Consider the following 19,372-nt stretch of genomic DNA (forward strand, 5'->3'; position numbering starts at 1 on the left):
ATATGTAATAAAATTTTAGATATAGTATAAAAATATGTTTAAATGTGAAATACGTTACTTTCAGTTTACAACTATTTTGTTTTACCTTATTTTAAAATTTATAATATTTTTTTATTGTAAAATTATTTGCAAGCCTATTACAAAATATGATGGTTTTGAATATGCATTATCTATAAAATGTATGTATTCATCATTTTTAATACAAACACATTCAATTAAAAAAAAAAACGTGCTTTGTATATTATACGCACGTCGCTAAAAGTATAATAAATTTATATTATATAAATAAGACACCTTGATATTATATCAAATTTATTTCTTTTTATTAGTGTATTATTTTATCTGTGGAAGCTTGTTAATAGCGAACTTATTTTTTTTTTGTTATTTCTAAACTTGTGAGTAGCCAGTAAGCTTCTTTATTTAAATAAATTATTTCATCACATCATATTATTTATTCTCTAATATAAACGTTTAATTAGTAATATTAAATATTTAAACAAAATATAATTTATGTTTAAATAAGAATCGGATTGTATTTGGTAGCCCTGTGGAAGTAGTGACAGCGACCGTCGGCTAGTTAGCGCCGCCATGTTGTAGTTTGTTTTTTTCTTCCTGTTGTTTCTCATTGTCAATTGTCTAGGCAATGGCGCCTCACCGCTCTGCCATTATTAATCTGTTTGATTAAATTATTTTTTCCTAGTTCTTTTAGATTTAAGTGTAGAGCGATTACTTAGCATTATTCTCATCGTTTTTGGATGCGGGTAGCGCCGGTCACTGTGACGAATTTTTGGAGAGACCTGTGCTTGGCGTTGGTCGTAAATTGGCTGACATGGCGATGGTGATGATGATAAAGATTCTCATTTCTGACAACGAAACTTCGGTAATCTTTATTCTTTGTTAATTAGATTCAGTAACATTGATTTACTAATACATTAGTTCCATCATTTCTGAACGTAGTGTCTTGAAACGCCTTGACGGAATCAATGAAGATCTCTTTCCATACCATCTTATCTTTTACTTTCGGGAAAGTAATGATTCCAGAGATTTTTAGATTTTTTAGAAGCACAATACATATGTACATAAGCCTGAAAGAAAGAACTAATTAAAGTGTGTTTAGAAATAAGGGCCAACGAAGACGATTTGCTTTCAAAATTAAATCAAAACGTTTTACGCTTTTAATGTCGCTTATAATTAAATAATACAACTTTTAATAAAATAAATACATTTTTATTGCAGAACTACAGATTTATAACCAAATTCTCAAATCTCTGTATATAACTTAGTTTTAATATTTTTTATATGCTGTACTGTATTTAATGTATACTGTATAATTTAGGCTATATCTAATAATGTGTATACGTATAAATCTGAACTTTTAATTGTTCTTGTGGGATTTCTTTCCGCTTTTTCTCCACAACTATAACACTGCGAAGCGGAGCCATAAATAAAATAGATTAAAAAAAAGAAACAACGAGTTGACGATCAATAAGATTTTTAGTAAAAGTTCCAAAGTTGAATTATGAATTTTATTTTGGTGTACCTCTTATACTTTAGATCTAGGCACGAAAAGCCATAAAGGAAGTTTCTGGGTATATTTTTCCACGAGCTGGTGGACCGACGACACAGTCAAGGTTGCAAGAAGTCGCTGGATGCTGGCAGCGGAAGACCAGACATCGTGGCGATCTTTGGGGGAGGTATATGCCTTGCAGTGGGCGTCCATTAGCTAAAAAGTAAGAAGAGTGAGTATATTTATGTGAAACTATATGACTCGACTACATATAATGGTGATTCAATGATAGGTCATCATCCTTTCTTCACACGTCCCGTAGGACATCACCCTCCCGAATTGATTACCAATAGGACCAGTTGATAACAGTTTTAACCAATGTAGTTTTTGCAAGTCTGTGGTCATCACTCTGGAACACGGCCAATAAAAATACAACTATATTTCATACGCACAAACAAAACGATTCCATTTTATCTATGTTATTTTGTTTTTTATCTGTGGTGTTATTTTTTTACATAAACGGAAGCGTAGTTTTGAATAAATTAGAAGATGGCGTCAGTGGGCACGAGTCGTTAGTGATGAATAATTGAATTTTATGTTGCGAATTCTAATGACTTACTTTGGTAAGTTATTAAGTTATAAATATGAACTGTTGACTAATACTTACATGTGTCTGGGTTAAATATTAACATAATCATCGTTATGTTTAGTGGGAGAGGTTTCATGTCTATTATGTTTTTTTTTATTTAGCGCTAAAGGCAAACTCACAGAGTAATAAAAAGTTTAGATTAGATAGATTTAAAAAAGAGAGGTTACTTATTAAAAGTTTAGCGTGAAGCGAAATATAGTAAGAAGGCTTTCACTGATCAACATGGCAATTACAAATTAAAATCAAGAAATTTTATCACCATTTCAGTGATAGGTCGTCCCTTGCTGGATAAAAGCCTTACCTATACACTCCCAAAAGGAACCGATAGGAAACAGCCGAGTTTACTCTAGAATCTGAAATAAGCACGGTGTCCGAAAGAAAGATAATGCTATGGAAAGACGTATTAGAAAATGATTCACTTTGCCACGGACGGATCATGTGAAAGTCATCACGGAGTCATTCTTAAATTCCTCTCATCATCAACATTTCAGCAGTAAGACGTCTACTGAACATATACTTCACCCATAGAGTTGTAGGTATCTACAAAACTATTCCTAATTCAAAACATCTTTATTCAACTAGACATTTATACGCGCTTTAAAATTGTCAATTATTTTAACATTATTAAAAGTAAGCAACCACTGGTTCGGAACTTAAATCTGCGGAGAAGAGACGGCCAGAAACTTAACAGTTGCTCTTTTCAAAAATGATTTAACAATGTTTGTTGTATATGTTATAATCATATAAATCATATAAATGATTCAACAAACCAAAGTTCCACACATTTCGATTAAATATACACTTTTAAATGCTATAATAAGATTTATTTAGTAACATACTCTTAATTTTAAATTTAATACTGAAAAAAGGAATGTCTAAAAACTTTATTAGGAATTTTAAAAGTGTGTTTTTCTAAGACGAGATTAGATACGACGACACAAAGACAGACCATATAAGCCGCCCATGGCGAGGTCAGTTCGTAGGGAACAGGAGACGTCAACACCTGATCACGTTAAATAGAAGCGTTGCGAGAGTTATATCTCCCATTTCTGGGGCTTTAAAAAATACTGGTAACCTTCGTGGACAATGATAGACAAATAGACGAGTGCAACGTTAAACAAGCCATTTAAAACTAACGGTTGGTCGTGGAGATCTACGGAGAAGGCATATGCCTTGCAGTGGGTGTCTATCGGATAGTTTTTGAAACATATCAGATTGTTTAATCAATATATGACTTATAATAACATATGTATGTGTCCGACTTGACCTTTTATATTTAAATAAAAATGGTGGTTGTTACAGTCAATTATCGAAGAATGATGCGGCTTATTTAGCCCGTCGTGTACTGCAATAAATAAGGCAATTTACCACTCCGAGTGTAATTACGTGGATGGTTTAAAAATTCCATTTTCCATTAAACTCATTATAGATAATTTGAATGCGAAAAGACAGGGAGGCCGACGATTATGCAAGGCGTCAAAAATCGCCCCATAAAACACCTAGCCGCGGCGCACTAATGACCATAATATACAACTTAATTGCGCCAGCGCACTACGACAGTAGCGATCTGGAAAAAAAAATTCTCAAGTTTCCCGCCCGTTCAATAATTCATCAAGATGGCGTCCTGTCTATCAATATAATAATTCTGTCAAAGTTTAATTGAAATTCCGCACCGCGAGCGCACGGAGCGGTGTTATTGATACATTACGGGCTCGCGAAAGAGCCATAGCGGCAATTTACAACTGAATTACAAATCTCCACCGGCCGCACTAAATACACAAGCTTAAATCAATCGCGCGCCGCCATCTTTGTCTGGCTTGCGGCGTTCGCGCGCGAAAGAGCACGTCGGATGACGGGCCGGTGTTGCCTGTGAAAAGCGCGGTCGCCGCCTACGGACGGGGGAAGGGAAAAAAAGCTTGTTTGTTCACAGGGGCGTGTCCCCCATCGCTCGAGCGGACCGCAGTCGCTCGCCCGCCGCCGACGCGAGCGCAGTCCCTCACGCTCCGGAACTCGGCGATGATGGGATTGAGAAATCAGAGAGACGCGCGAGAATAATTACATTAATTGCTTCATTCAAATATCCTCTACGATTTTAAACGCGCAAGTTTTAAAGAATATAGACTGATTCTATTTGTGTTGTGTCGACGCATCGAATTGAAGAAATGGCCTTTGAAGACCGCTGCAGTCCAAACCAGGCCACTAGTCCAGGGCCGGTTGAAGGTCGAGTACCAGCTCCTCACGGCACCAGCCCTGTCAACTGTCGACAACCCAGCCAGTACACCTGCACCACAATTGATGCCCGCTACGACAGGACTTCGCCCGTCACCCACATCAAAGTCCAACCTAGCTCTCCATCGCCCAGTTCTAACCAGAACGACATGGAATACCAAAGCTACTTCAGGCCGGAGACTCCTGATGTTAAGCCCGTGATAAACCCTGACCGGTTTGATCCGGATAAACGTTGCCGCCAGCAACCGGCGGCTTCCATCCCTTTCTCGATCAGCAACATCCTGCATCCTGAATTTGGTTTGAACGCGATCCGAAAAACAAACAAAATAGAAGGACCGAAACCCGTCGGCCCAAACCATAGCATACTTTACAAACCTTACGATTTATCGAAGCAAAGCGACTACCAGAAATACAGTTTCGACTATCTAAAGTCGAAGGAGCCGAGTGACTTCAGTGGGCTGCCCCCGCTTGGAGGGCTTCGGCAGACTGTGTCGCAGATTGGAGAGCATGTTACTAAGGAGATACCAAAGACAGTGGAAGCTCAGAAGCGACCAGATTCAGCCAGTTCCATGGTCTCGTCTACATCCAGCGGGGCGCCTTCCACATGCGGCAGTGTGGACACCACTGGTCATACTTCCCCCGGTAATTCTACTCTTTGGCCGGCCTGGGTGTACTGCACCCGATACAGCGACCGCCCAAGTTCCGGTAAGTTATGTTTTTTTAAACAATATCCTCAAAAAAGTTTCTTTTCAGTTTATAGTTGTTCATAAGTGTTTTCAAACTGTTCCAATAGACGCTCTGTTAAAAGATACTGGTTTGTCAAGGATCATTAGGTTTTTTTAAAATGTTTTTATTGACGTCAAAATGTTTATTAGTTTGAAACGGGCATTTAATTCACTCTTTGGTTATTAGTATGAGAAAAGAAAAGATTTTTTTTATAATATTCCCAGTGATTTTAATGTTTTCTTTCTATAAGAAACTTTCGAGTGTTATAAAAATATGTTAACCGACTTGGTTGTGCCGTTCCCGGGTTTTGCGCTTCGCAACTCTTTTCCGGATTCAATTGTTATACAGAATGATTAATTATATATTTATAAAAGTTTAAATTAGTTGAACATATACTCATGTATCATTAAATATATAATAAACCCTGTTTAAAAATAAATGAATTCCGCAAAAATAGATTTAAATTATGATTATATGCCAGTAAGAAAAAGCAGTATAAAAATTGGTTACTGAAAATAATATTAATTATTGTTCATTATCTATCTCTGTAGACTTTATACTGACAGAAGTTGTTGGCTGGTGACAATCCAATAAAGTATATAAAAAAGTAACATATGTCTAACTTTATACAGTGTCATTAATTATATGTAAAGGTTTAAAAGCATTTTGTTCAGAACAGATGTTTTTATTATATGTATACCTTTGTTATTCTTTCACAAATAATCATCCTGTAGATTAAGTAAATAATTATTCACGGGTATATTTTCCATAGTTAATATATTACTATATAACCATAATTATTAATATTTACTATGAGATTTATTTCAGTGTTTTATAATTTTTAAAAATCTTTTTTCTCGATTACATGTGTTTAACTTGATTTAGAAATATAATAAAAACTTCACTTAGGATCAGACTATGATTTATTTTGTTATTAAGGTCAAATAACGTTGTCTCCGTCGCAAGTTATGTCTAAACAAAAAAAAATACCTTGCTCTGTGACGAAAGAGACGAAATGATTTTAAAATATTTCTTTTTCTTTCTTTATAGATATACACTTTACTATTTCATAAATGTCCAATATTGTCAGTATATATATTTAACCAGAGTCTGCAAACGTAATATATCATCATTATTTCAGCCGTTAGACATCCACCGCTGGACATAGACCTCACGCAGATTGTTATATATAACAATATGTAAGGATATATATATAATACATCATGCATACGCAATAATAAATCTATATATTGCTGTCAGACAATATGTTATTGTCTAATAGATTCAGGCGTTACCTTGCGAAAGTCCATCCTAACTAAGAAAAGGACTAATATATAGCTACTTCCGCTATGTAACAGTAGCCGCGCAATGAAGTACACCGCACATCAGCCTGCTGATAAATACGCGTGCGGTAAACAATGCGAAATACAACTACCACAGTTAATTTACTCTACATGTGATTCACCCCTCCACGGGGCATCCTCAGGAGATATTACATTTCATTGCACGACTACTGCTGCATAGTGGAAGTAGCTATATATTAATACCTTTCTTAGTTAATATGTAATGAGACCGTAGACAATATTAATAAGGTTTAAATACGTATATATCATCATCATAATCATATCAACTGATAGACCATCACTGAAAGGCATAGGCCTCACCCTTTGATTGTCACAATAATCGGTACTGCTCACATCCACGACATCCAGCGCATGTCGGACCACCTAGGGGGTGTCTACCCACACAGTCTACCTGCTCATGTTTGCAACACTGCCACTCCAGATAAGCAATTTTTCGAGCTACATCAATGATGTGCTCATTTATGATTCGAACTCGCTGCACAGCCTTGTAAATTGTTATCTATGTATGGCTATAAATAATAAAATGTATTAATTAAAACAAAAAACCTTTACACCTGCGAATAATTTCTCTATTGTTTCACGGAATTTTAAAAGAATCCATCTATTGCCTTTGAGACTTCGTAATGAATATTGATATATAGTTTTCCTTTTGTTATGTTTCTGTTTATATTTGTAACGGATTTGAAAACGTTACTATTTGTATTTTATTCTTTTAATTAGCATTATTGATACAACGTAATGCATATAGTAAAAACTTTTATACCAAGTTACTGACAGCCGAGACTTATCTATACATGGAACTTCTATTGAAGCGATCCAAGAGCTCGAGGCGAACCCAATCCCCTTCGGGAGCCCCCGGGCTTCGCTAATTTAAAAGACGTCTACCTAGGCGTCCTATGCGCTTCATATTCCTGGAATTTGCAAATGCCATTTGAGCAGCAGTTAGAGTCCTATTAAAAAAAGATAAACTCTGTCACACATTGCCATACTATTTAATTTTTTTTTCTTAATGTCAGGTCTGTGAACAAAAGTATAGACCGCTGCAGTTTAATACATTTTTTTATCAAAAATGATACACAGTAAATAAAGTACATTTTAATTTGTTCTGTGTAGTATTTATTGAAATTTGGAAACATTTATATTGGGAAAATATTTGTGTAGTTTTGATATTCGCATGTATGTTTGCGTTATATATCCGCTAAGAAATTATGGAAGCGACTTTCATGAGTTATACATGTATTTACACAAATATTCGAAAATCCGGCCCCGTCGGAATCTCGGTCGGCTCGTATATCACAGGGGTCGCAAACCCTCAATCATTCAAAGAGCGTTGCCGGAGTTTCTTCCGTCACTATTTATTCAAAAGATCAAGAAGAGTTTCCGTTATCCCGGGCTCTCTTCTCACGGATATTACGACCTAACCTCTCTACCATAAGAGGTTTTAGGCTAAACTCCTTCTGCACTCTGACACCTCTAACGTTAAAAAAGACTCGATTTTTTACTCAAAAGCGTTTTCCATACTAAGCCAACACATGAAGCTCTAAGTGAATATTCATCGGTGTATCGAATCTCTGTCGATCAATAACATAATACGAGTACATATGTAAATTGTAACTATGCTATTTTATTTACCGTATCATATTGCTTACTGTATTTATTCTAGCGGCAGAAATAGATTTACTGGAAATCATTTAATTGTAGTAGTTGAGTGATATTTATATATAAGTTTTTGTTGTTAGCCCGGAGGCTTTTAGAGCTTCCTCTGTACAGAGTTCAAGGAACGGAAGGGTCTGTGAACTTTTGAAAATAATTATACTGGACACTCTAGTTGTACGATGACTTTCGCACGAAGGTAACAGCTCTACCCGTGTAGAGATGTGTAGTGTAATATTGTAGACGCAGTTTGAGTCGGCAGCGTTCGATGCCACAGCATCCTAAGGAACACACACCGCCACAGACTGGCACAAACGTTGTAACATAGCATATGACAAACATTTCCAAAGAAAATGATTATAAATCTATGAGGAGAATGCCTGAAGAGACCAATTTGATAGAAATTAGAATCAATTTGAGGTTCCGTAATAATGACATTCTTCAACTTATTCAAAATGCGCGCAGATCTAAGAAGATCCCACAACTAACTCAGACGGTTTTTTTGTTATTACTCTTGCAATGTCCTGAACAAAAACAATAGAGCAATTCATTCTCAATTTTCATTGTCACTTAAAAATGTTACGCCATTTTTTTTATAATTTGCTTAAAGAACTTGTTAATTTTAATACATAGTATGTTGTAATGGATTGTTTTAAAATTAATCGCACAAAGCATTTAGATGTAAGGCGACCGATTCAAAGTGGTATCTTGAGGCCAGACTGCACGACCACCCATGTCAAACGATAGCGCGATGCATTCGACTGCCAGTGACATCTGTCAGCGACGTTCCAAGTTACTGCGTCTGCAGTGCCCTTTTTAAATTTCGAAGGGGTAAATGTATATATAGCTTAAATTTGTAATATACTTTTATATTAGAAATAGGTTACATTAATTTACTTTTTCTATATGAATGTCACTGGCCAGTAACTAGGGTAGTACAATCTGTAAAGACAGATAGAAAACTATTATTAATTTTAATAAATTTTGAAAATGCTTTTGTAACTGTGTTATTATCCATACCCCAATCAAAGCTTTTACGTGTATAATCAATCACAGTGTTTTTAAATTAACATATTAATAAACGTCTCAAACATAACAAAAGATATTTTCCGGATTCGTACCTAAGAATCAGTCGATAACCACTGAGCCAACACGGTCTTACCTAAGCCGTATCAATTACAAGCGACCTCCTCAGTTCGTTGCCCTTACGGCCACGCCAAGAAAAAAAAAAGGGCGTGTGCCAGGATGCACGGGAAACGGCCTATTCAACGGAACGGCTATTTGTTAATTATCACAATTTCAGCGCAATTAGCAACCGCTATGTTTCGCTAAAAAAATCAGTTTTTAGTTTGAAACGAGGTTATCAGTTACCAGCATTAAGCAATCAATCGATTCTATTTCACGAATTCCAGTAAATATATGTTATATATTGTTGTTTTGATATATTTCTTTATTAGTAAAATTATTGTAACTTCGTCTTTTACACCAGACTTTATTTAATAATCTAATAGTCACTCAATGAGCCACGAAGAAGACTATACTCGGAATTTATTTAAGAAGACAGATTACAAATGAGATAGGTAGACGAACCAAAGTACCTGACATCGTCCAGGAGATAAGCAACTTGAATCAGCTGAATGCTGGCCATATAGAATTCAGAGCAAATGGCATCTGGCGCAGCATAGGAAATTAACGTACGAGGTGAACGGCCTTGGAATATGCTTAATGCAAGCCGCTTCCAGCAGTTCTTACGGCTGAAATGATGGACTGTTTTAATTACGTCTCAATCATCACATTTGTATCAGTTCTTTTTTAATCAATATCCTAGAATGTATTCAAAAGTTTATTTATTGTCTTGTTTACAACCTGCTTGGGAAGGTTGCCTTCTGCAGGTAGAAATGTTCATTTTTGTTACAAGATAAGGAAGCTGTCGACATCTTAGATCCCTTGGATAGAAGCTTATCCGGTTTAGTCTGGTCGCCCAAAGGCCTCGAAACCTGGACTCGGTCGATTGCTATCGCTTGGTTAGCATAACTACCAACCGGAAAGAATAAACCCTGGTAGTTGCCGGAAAAAACATTATCAACACTTTTATATTGGACAACAAACCCGTCAACACGATGACTTGTTTTTGACTTTCAAAAGTGATGATGACATTAAAAAAAATTACTGTCAAAATAGATTTATTCTGTTTGTAATACTGTTACGTACATTAATATTTATTATTCACTGTCCCTTGTTTCATATTAAACAGTTTACAATAACAAAGTGTTGCAATGTTGCCACTTTTTTATTAAAAATGTCAACAACTGTATAAAAGTTACAAGTAGTAAAAATGTTACATTATAATTTTAAATACGTTTTAATAATTTTGCATTGTATATTCTGATAAAGGCGTAAATGTTTTCAGGATACGTATCATTAATTATTAATCATCTCCGACCATGAATTACGTTGTAATTAACATATGAACAGCTAACAAACGATATCGGATATCGCTGTACAAAATTAGCATTGCGCAACTATTTTTAAAGAATTCTTCAATTAAACAATGAATAAAAAGTAATAGCGTTTATAACGAAATAGCATGCGGAAAGAGTGCTTTTTTTATCGCCCCACGTTCGCGTGTATTAATCGATTTGTATTAATTTCGTTCGTTAATTTGAAATAATGTCTGCTATTAACGTTACTTGGCTGCACAGAAGCGGTCTTAGTCTACGCTGCGAATAAAAAAAAACGAGTAAACTGAGATTAATGTCGTATTTAGTTACTCTATTTATTGCGTCCATGTTCTGATTTACGATCTTAACGTGTCTGTAAATGCAGTGTTAATTATATTCGGTATATCTCGTCGGCCGATTGGGGGTCATGGCTCCGATGTTATGGAACCTTCTAAACGGTTCTCCTCTCTTTAGAATATTAAAGTAAATAACGACAGTGACCATAATTTTGGAGAATTAATAAACAATCTAAAACTTTAATTATCAAGATCATTATTCCAGCTGTAGGACGTCCAGACGGTTGATTTTCAAAACGACCAGTTGGAAGCCATCTGCATCCAACGTCTTTCGATGACCTTGTCGTCTATTCACCTTAAAGGTCGACTTCAACTGCTCCTCATCAACATCTACTCATTCCTGAATCGATTTCTTAAAAAATCCTGAGTGTATTCTTCTCTATAAATTAAGCCTTCTTATAATGCCCATCATAAACTATCACGCCTCAGGTTCATATATCATCTCCGGTAACAAACTCTGGTCAAAGACCTTCGTCATCAAACATTGCGTCATTTTAAACGGAAGATGTTTCAGAGCGTTCCGAACGCTGCCATTGCTTCAGATTCGAAAATAAAAACTTAAATTTTTTTATCTGTTTTATTAATTACAATGTTTTGTGACTATCTGTTCTCTTCGTTGAAAACAAAATTTACTTTTTAATTATATTGTATGTGAATATTTCAATATAACAATTGTCTGTGATTTTAATATATTCTATGCCGTATTTTAAATCATTTCAATGTAATAAATGTAAATTATACGAAACTATAAAAAAATTAAAAAGAAACTTTTGTTATTAAATCATCATTAATACTTTTTTACGTTCATGTTTATTATCTGTGATCTTTTAATAAAAAAAAAAAACACTTTTGAATGGTACGCCTACGTAAGAAAAATTCTGGTGGAATTTTAAACGGTGTGATATTCGTATGAGAGCGCCTTTAGCAAGTATAATGGTCACCTCAGGAATAACAGCTGGTGTTTTGTTATTCAGTGATGTGTTTTCTTTTGATGTTTGCATCTCGTGTGCATCCATAAATTAGTAGGCAAAACGTAGTATTATAAATCTGTCGCATTAATTTCATTTTATCTGTCATCTAAGCGTAGAGGAACGCCCGTGGATTACATTTTTTTTTATACTTTTGGCGGGCTGTCAATGTTGTTTAGGTTTTATATTTATTTACATTTAACTTATTCGTTTTTAAATGTTTAAATGAAAACCGGTGGCTGTATGCGATAAATAATGTTAAACAATAAATATAAATAATGCATACTTGCTTCAATCATGCATGAGAGATACTAAAATATTATTTTTTTTTAAATATAAGTTATGACAAAAGTATAAGCTCAGCCGATGTTGGGTCAGACAAATGATTCAGCGACTAATTTAGATAAATACACCTTTGGTTACTTTTTGATTTCTTTTTAAGTTTTTAATAGCTTTCATACTGCTGCATTCTTTAAGATCTCTTGTATAATATTACTAAAAGTTTTTTTTACCTCTCATTCTGGTATTACATCACTGTCCGGATCATATCATTTACTATCGTCATTGTTTTTTTCGTTTCCAAATGCGTCATCACCATCATAATTTCAGCTGTGGGATGCCCACCGCTGGACATGGATATCCAATAAGTTCGATAGGAAGTCGGTCAGTATCCAACGTCTCCCGGTGATCGTCAAGGTTGTCTGTCGATCGATCCCTGACGTCCACTTCAGAACCTAAAGCCACGGCAGCCATCTGTTCTGCACGCTGTGACCTGAACATTGGTTACAGACCTTCGTTCTACAACAATGAGGGGTATTGGAAGACGTTATCACATGGCACGTAATCCAGACGTATAATATCTTAACGTCTCAAAGATGGCCGACTGTTTTTTTTTTATTTTTACGGCCATGCCTTCAATTAAGTCCGAGTCAAATTAGGCGGACTATAAAAAGCGTCGTAAAGGTCTCAATCGACTCAGGGATTGTTGTTTTATTAGATATTTGATTAAGCCTAGGACCGCCTTTGATAATTAGAGTAAAAAACGGTTTTAAAGGTCGCAAATATAAACTTCAATTTGATGCCAACCCAGATTTAAAAAAAAAACCCGTCACATTTACACACGTTGTAAAAGGAACTGAGTTTTAAGTTTATTTTTAATATTTATCTTTACAATAGATAACATTTTGTTTAATGATTTTTTTGCTATCTTGTAGGTAGTGACGTCATACTGTTGCTGTAGGAATTCTGAGATTTTTGATCATCAAAAGGCGACAAGTAGTTTTGAAAGACTCCTGATATTAACTAGGTACTACTAAAATAATTTTGATGAGACTGAAACAGGTAGAAATTTGCATTTGAATGTGCATGGTCTGGGCTGTATGGCGGATGTATTATCCGCTCCCATCCAATTTTTTTTTAATTTTTGCTGGGTAGCTAAAAATGCGTATAGTGTAGTGTTTTCGTGATGAAAGAGAGCCTATCTATTGATTATTATCAGTTTTATTGGATAAAATCCTATATCCTTCAAAAAGAGAATGTAGAGAAATATTCAATAATAGCAATCGATTTGTTAACAAGATGAAAAAAAATCTAAAGTGATAATCGAATAGATTAAGGCTCTATTTTTAATCTTCTTTTCACACGTCATCTGAAAGGCCTCTCTTAAATACCGCCACGATGACCGACCTACTACGACTACTAGGCCCCACTAGTGGGGGCGGCCTGCCCACGCCGCGTCTACTGGCTCATGATGAACCTTCCGGTCCCAACAGCCATCAGTTGCACGAGCGTCCTGAGTAATAAATTTTAATCCACTTTTTTTATCCTATTTCGCAATATCCTTTTAAAAATTCTATATCAGTATAATACTATAATCTGTTGTATACACTAGATAAACATTGTTTGACAACTTTGAGTATTACATCTTTCGCCAGTCTTAATTACGTCTTAACTGTCCGCTGTCAAAATTGACACGTTTTATATTTCTCTTTCGATAATTGCCCGTACCCAACGAAAGCTACCGATTCCACAAACAACACTTAAATAAATACCGAACCGTTAAACGACTTGTCAACTTTCGAAATGAAAAAAAAAAAAAAAAAAAACCGGTGACAGATGTCAAGATGACAGCGCGCTATCTGCAAAAAAAATGAAGAATGTCAATTTTATTAAAAATGTATTGAGTTTTTTTTTTTAAATTTTACCGAACTATCTTGACGTAAAGCATCGAAAGATATCTTAACTGTTTAATTAAGGAATTATAATATATACAGGATGGTTGATTGTAGATGTACAAACTTTAAAAGGGTGAATGTACAGCTCAATACATAGCTAATTTATTAGCTTATAAAACTATTTTCAATCTCCCTATATAAAGTGACCACTTTAAAATATATTATGCGAGTGGCCAATTACATCTGGCAGTATAAATAGTAAAAACGAATTAATTTTAATAAGTATTAAAATTTCTAAAACGATTTTTCTTACATTATTATCATTACGTGATTTATTATTTCTGTGATAACTGAAAATTCTGTGATACGTGAAAATTCAAATCGTTAATACCAACAGGGTTAGAGTGGCAGTAGTACAGTGGTTAAAGGTGTTTTCCCGGGTGACAAAATTTACGTTACTTTACAACCACTGTCACATAACCTATCTATTACGGATAACTTTCTAAATCATTATCGTCATCTCAAACATAAGATGTATATATGTGTATAGGCAATAGATTTTCAATACGACCGGAAAATGTAGCTTCTAACGTATTCTGAGGGCTTTTAGCGACTGCGGTTTCTTGGTCTTAACTCCAGAAATTTAAGTCTCCAGCAGCCATCTATTTTCGGCTCTCTCACTCTCTACATGACTCCTTCACTGCCCCTTAAACCTGATTTGCTTGATATTTTGAAACACTAATTGGTAACACTAGCTGCTGGAATTATCTCCAGATCCATATCTGGTCTTGTCACTGTTTAGGACTTCCTCTCAGTCCTTCCATGTTATTGTGATCTTCATGGGTGACATGGTAACACTAAAGAAGTTCAATCTTTTCGAATTTTCGACAAAAATGAGAAGAAAAATTATCTGCCAGTCATGCGAATCCTCGAGTCGGCAGTTTAAAATTCACTTATCGTAAACATTGAGGTCTTTGCCGCAATTATTTTATAACGAGCCGACCAGTCTCATGAGCCGGCGCAACGCGAGCAGGTGCACGAAACGAATCGTAATTCATTGAGTGGACCCAAAAAAAAAAATCAATTGACAACATTATTATGTACCATTAAAAAAAAAAAACTTTCTTTTTTCAAAGCCCGCCTACTTCGCACCATATAAATGTCAGTGCTGGAACTAAAGGCACGGAAACGATAATTATTTTTACTGGCAACACTGTATTTATGGCGTCTAATTGTTAATGTAATAAGGTTCAAAATTAAACGAATTTTTGTAACGCGAACGCAAAATGCAATACAGTCACTTCTGATCAGCGAAACAGGTGAAGTAATGAAACAATTTGGTCCCAATTATTTCGTGCGATTATCGGTTTTTTTTCGCACGGCGGCCATCTTGTTGATCATAATGGCGGCACGCCCAGTTAGGTTAAAAAGGCACATCTCGCGGGTTCGTTGACATCTGCAACATTAATTTTGGAGTGTTGCCACATTAGTGACTCTAGGCATAAAATATTGTACCATTCTATTATTGTTAATAGTTGATCTCTTTTATTCATTAATGTAAACAAAATACAGGCACTCTTATTTCACACGAGATTAAAATTCAAATAAAGTATATCTAACAGGATGAACTAGAAAACCAGAGGTATTTAACCTTTAGATCACGCATCCATGAACGTCTAAATAAAATCGCTTATAAAAGTCTATTTTTATGGTAATCTTAAGTTGTAACTAAAAAAAATATCTTCAAGATTCTAGTAATCAAAAGTGGTATTGTACGGTTTTATTGTCATTTTATTTTAAAAATGAATAAAAAAACACCTTTCCTATAGCACTTCAAACTATTTCATTTTATTCTGGAACTTTCGGGAATTTTATGCTAAGTTTTCATTATCAAAAATATCTATATCCAAGAAAAAATAACAGAACCCATAATAATAATTTTAGAGTAAATAAGTTATGTTTATATATATTTTAACATGGAAATTTTGATTTGACGTTTCTTAAATATTTTTCTTTATCTATGTTACTTATCATCATGATATCATTTGTAGAATGTCCACTGTTGGGCACAGGTCTCTCACGTAGATTTCCAGGAAGATCGTTTGGAAGCGGTCTGCATCAAGCGTCTTCCGACGGATTTAAATACATCGTGTCCCTTCTCAAAGACCGTCTCCGTACCAAAACCAAGCTCTAGCGACTATCTCTTTTGTGCACAATGCATTCAATCTCGTAGAGAATTCTTAATCTTAGCATAGCTCTCTTCATGGCTCCTTTAATCTTATTAAAGTTATTTTAATCAATAAATAAATGTAAAACCCTTTGTACGTATAAATTGGCAAGCCAAACTGTCCACGCAACATGATCAAGCCATCGAATTCTTCAGCTCCCAAAGTGTACAGTCTTTATGATCGAACCAAAAACTTATTTAGATCTTGCGACACTAAAAACTCGTGTACATGTAACGAGAGAAGTGATTACGAATTGTTTTGATGTTTTTGATAATGTTTTTAAAATATTTATAAAAAGCGATCCGAAGTTTCGAACAACATGTATAAAATTATTACAAATATGTTACATTAACTTTATTTTTTTATTGGGATGCGACAGATAACTTCTGGCTGTGTAAAGTCTGGACGAACAGATAGTAAACAATATTTAAATTTAACATGTAGTTAATCGATTTTGAACTATTTTTCTTACTATATTATAATAACGTTATTTATTATTTACTAAAACTTGATATTATTGATTTAAAGAGAATGTGTACTATACATTAATTGACAGCAAATGAGAAATACATTCATATCTAGTTTTCACACTTACAACTAATCATCTGTAAGAGATGTATATATATATATATATATATATATATGTATATTCCGACTCATCACGATATCTCTGAAACCATATGGTTCAAAAATAAGAAATTTAGTTAGCATATTTCTTTTACTACACAGAAATCAGCTAAGAATTATTTTTATGAAATTTAATCCATAAGTGGGTTAAAGAGGCGTTCAAGTTAAACTAAGTTAACCTAATTTAACTTAAATAAAAGGGGATATTTAGTTATATACATATAGGTAGCCAATCTATGGTAAGATTGTAGTTTTTTACAGATATATAAAGAACGTATCAAGGTATTTTAAAGCAAAACTAAAGTGATCCGTAGTAACGTCGCAACCAGAAATAGAAGCTCACCGCAATTAAGGACATGAATGTACTTAGCGATACGTGCGTTTTCTTTTTAATTAGTGCGCCCGCCACTTCTCGCTAACTGTGACAATTGCTCTTACAAAGAAACGGAGTGATGCGCCATTTGATTGTCGATAATCAGTGATTGGTGCGGTCGGAAAAAACCAATCGCTCCACGGATCGAACGGATGTTCAGACATTGCTGCGGTAGTGATGTGCCTGCCATAGCTGGCGTACTTTCCTTTAGCTCTCTTCGTGAATTAAATTTAGATATGTTATATATTAACCGGCATTTTATTTTGCACTTCCGCAAAATCAAAATTATAAAAAAACTATGTTTCATCATCGTCACTTCAGCCACAGGAAGTCCGTTGTTGTATAGGACCAGTTACAAGCGGTCTGTGTCCAATATTTCTCATGTGCCAAATCATATGCCGGTATCCGGTAAACGATGTATTGATAATTTTTACATCAATAATTCATTTATACACTTTATTTTACTACCTGTATCATTTACAATGATCACTTATGTACGTAACAATAGACGAATTTGACATGAATGTATCAAAACGAACTTACTTATACAGCCCTTAGCTTAAAATAAAATTACTAAGGTTTTAAATGCGTTTTGACGTAAGCCGAGAACAAACACAGTTGATTTTTCTACTGTCAAAAACATACTTTATGTGGTAGTTTGTGCAATTCATTTCCAAGTTGTATTCATCACCATTATCATTTCAACAGCTTATAGATGCTGATGATCAGTCTTGCGTTGCCCGCATCCAATGACTTCCCAAGACCTTTAATATATCGTCGGACCTAGCTGGTGCCTACCTTACAATTCTTTAAATTTAATATATGATAATTCTTAAGAATTATGAGGTGACATATGTTAATGTATGGTATGTGTAAATATTTATGTAATGTGATATAGAAATATAACCGGCTCTTCAACTTAAGCACTGTATATTAAAAAGATAACAGTTTAAATTATAACATATGTCGTCGTAAGTCATACGGACAATCAATTGACTTTAGCTGCAGGTATACAAATGCTGCACCTAAAGTCAATTGACTGTCCGTACGTGTAGCGACGACATAATATATAATACAAAATATATAATTTTACTATAAATAATTTAACGCATAGAGCAATCTGTCATCAATGTCATATTAGATCCCTTCTTTTATATGTAACGTAGATCTAGTAGAGAAACGTCAAACCGTCTCTTTTCGAACATCTCGTGTGCGTCTTTCTATAGCGTCTCAAAGACAGTTACTGATGCTTCCGTATAAGAACAAAGGAATGAATATCATACAATAATTCTTAAACATCATAGATATGTACGTATGTTAATTTTTTCTCATTTGCTTTAACTTAAAAATAATATATTAAATTATTTCGTTGCAAGAAAAATTTTTACTTAGACACTAAATGAATCATTATTTAAACCAGTTTTCTTGTCTCTTTTTATGTATAAAAACACTTGCGACATTCTGGCTCGTCTGTATCTATATTAAATTGTTTATTACAATCTATATTAATTAACGACGACATAGGCAAAGTCACGGGAAGACGCTAGATGCTGGCAGTCTAAGACCGCCCATCGTTGGGATCTTTGAGGAAGGCATATGCCGTGCAGTCGGCGTCTATTGGCTACAAGATGATGATTTTAAAATCGTTAAAACAGATAAATTATATTTATTTTAATATACTAACACGGGATTTTTTCGAACTACAGGTGCGCATAGAGCCTTTGATAGGAAATATTAAAAAAAATCCATAAAAACTGGAACAAATTTAAGAAGCTTTTATATTATTATTTATTTTGGAATTTTTTAAACTATTCGATATTACACAATGCACTTTTATTTTCGAAGACATTATGCTAATGAACAATTAAAAATAATTTACTTAGGTTTTTTTACTCAAAATACAGTGACAAGAGTAGAGGCGGAGGTATCAAAAACGATAGATATAACTTTCGAGAACAAATAACTAAAAAGGACACAGTTATATGTATACCATGAGCAAAAGGTTTTTGATTTGCAACCATGAGCCTGAAGGCTCAGCGGGGCTCCCACTGGGCGGCGGAAAGTCGTTTGACAGCGG

At 34.6% G+C, this 19,372-nt stretch overlaps 1 protein-coding gene across 1 annotated transcript in view; it reads left to right on the forward strand.

Moving 5' to 3' along the window:
• The first annotated feature begins 4,141 nt into the window (after positions 1–4,141).
• LOC137922713 (segmentation polarity homeobox protein engrailed-like) overlaps positions 4,142–19,372 on the forward strand; it is a 38,545-nt gene continuing 23,314 nt past the window's right edge. Inside the window, exon 1 of the mRNA XM_068765748.1 lies at positions 4,142–5,090. Within this exon, the coding sequence (XP_068621849.1) occupies positions 4,319–5,090 (772 nt within the window). The 5' untranslated portion in view covers positions 4,142–4,318. The remainder of the gene's footprint in view (positions 5,091–19,372) is intronic.

Source organism: Battus philenor, unplaced genomic scaffold (assembly GCF_028537555.1).
Source record: "Battus philenor isolate CCGP_79_NKW_IND1 unplaced genomic scaffold, ilBatPhil1.0.hap1 SCAF_20, whole genome shotgun sequence".
Classification (NCBI taxonomy): domain Eukaryota; kingdom Metazoa; phylum Arthropoda; class Insecta; order Lepidoptera; family Papilionidae; genus Battus; species Battus philenor.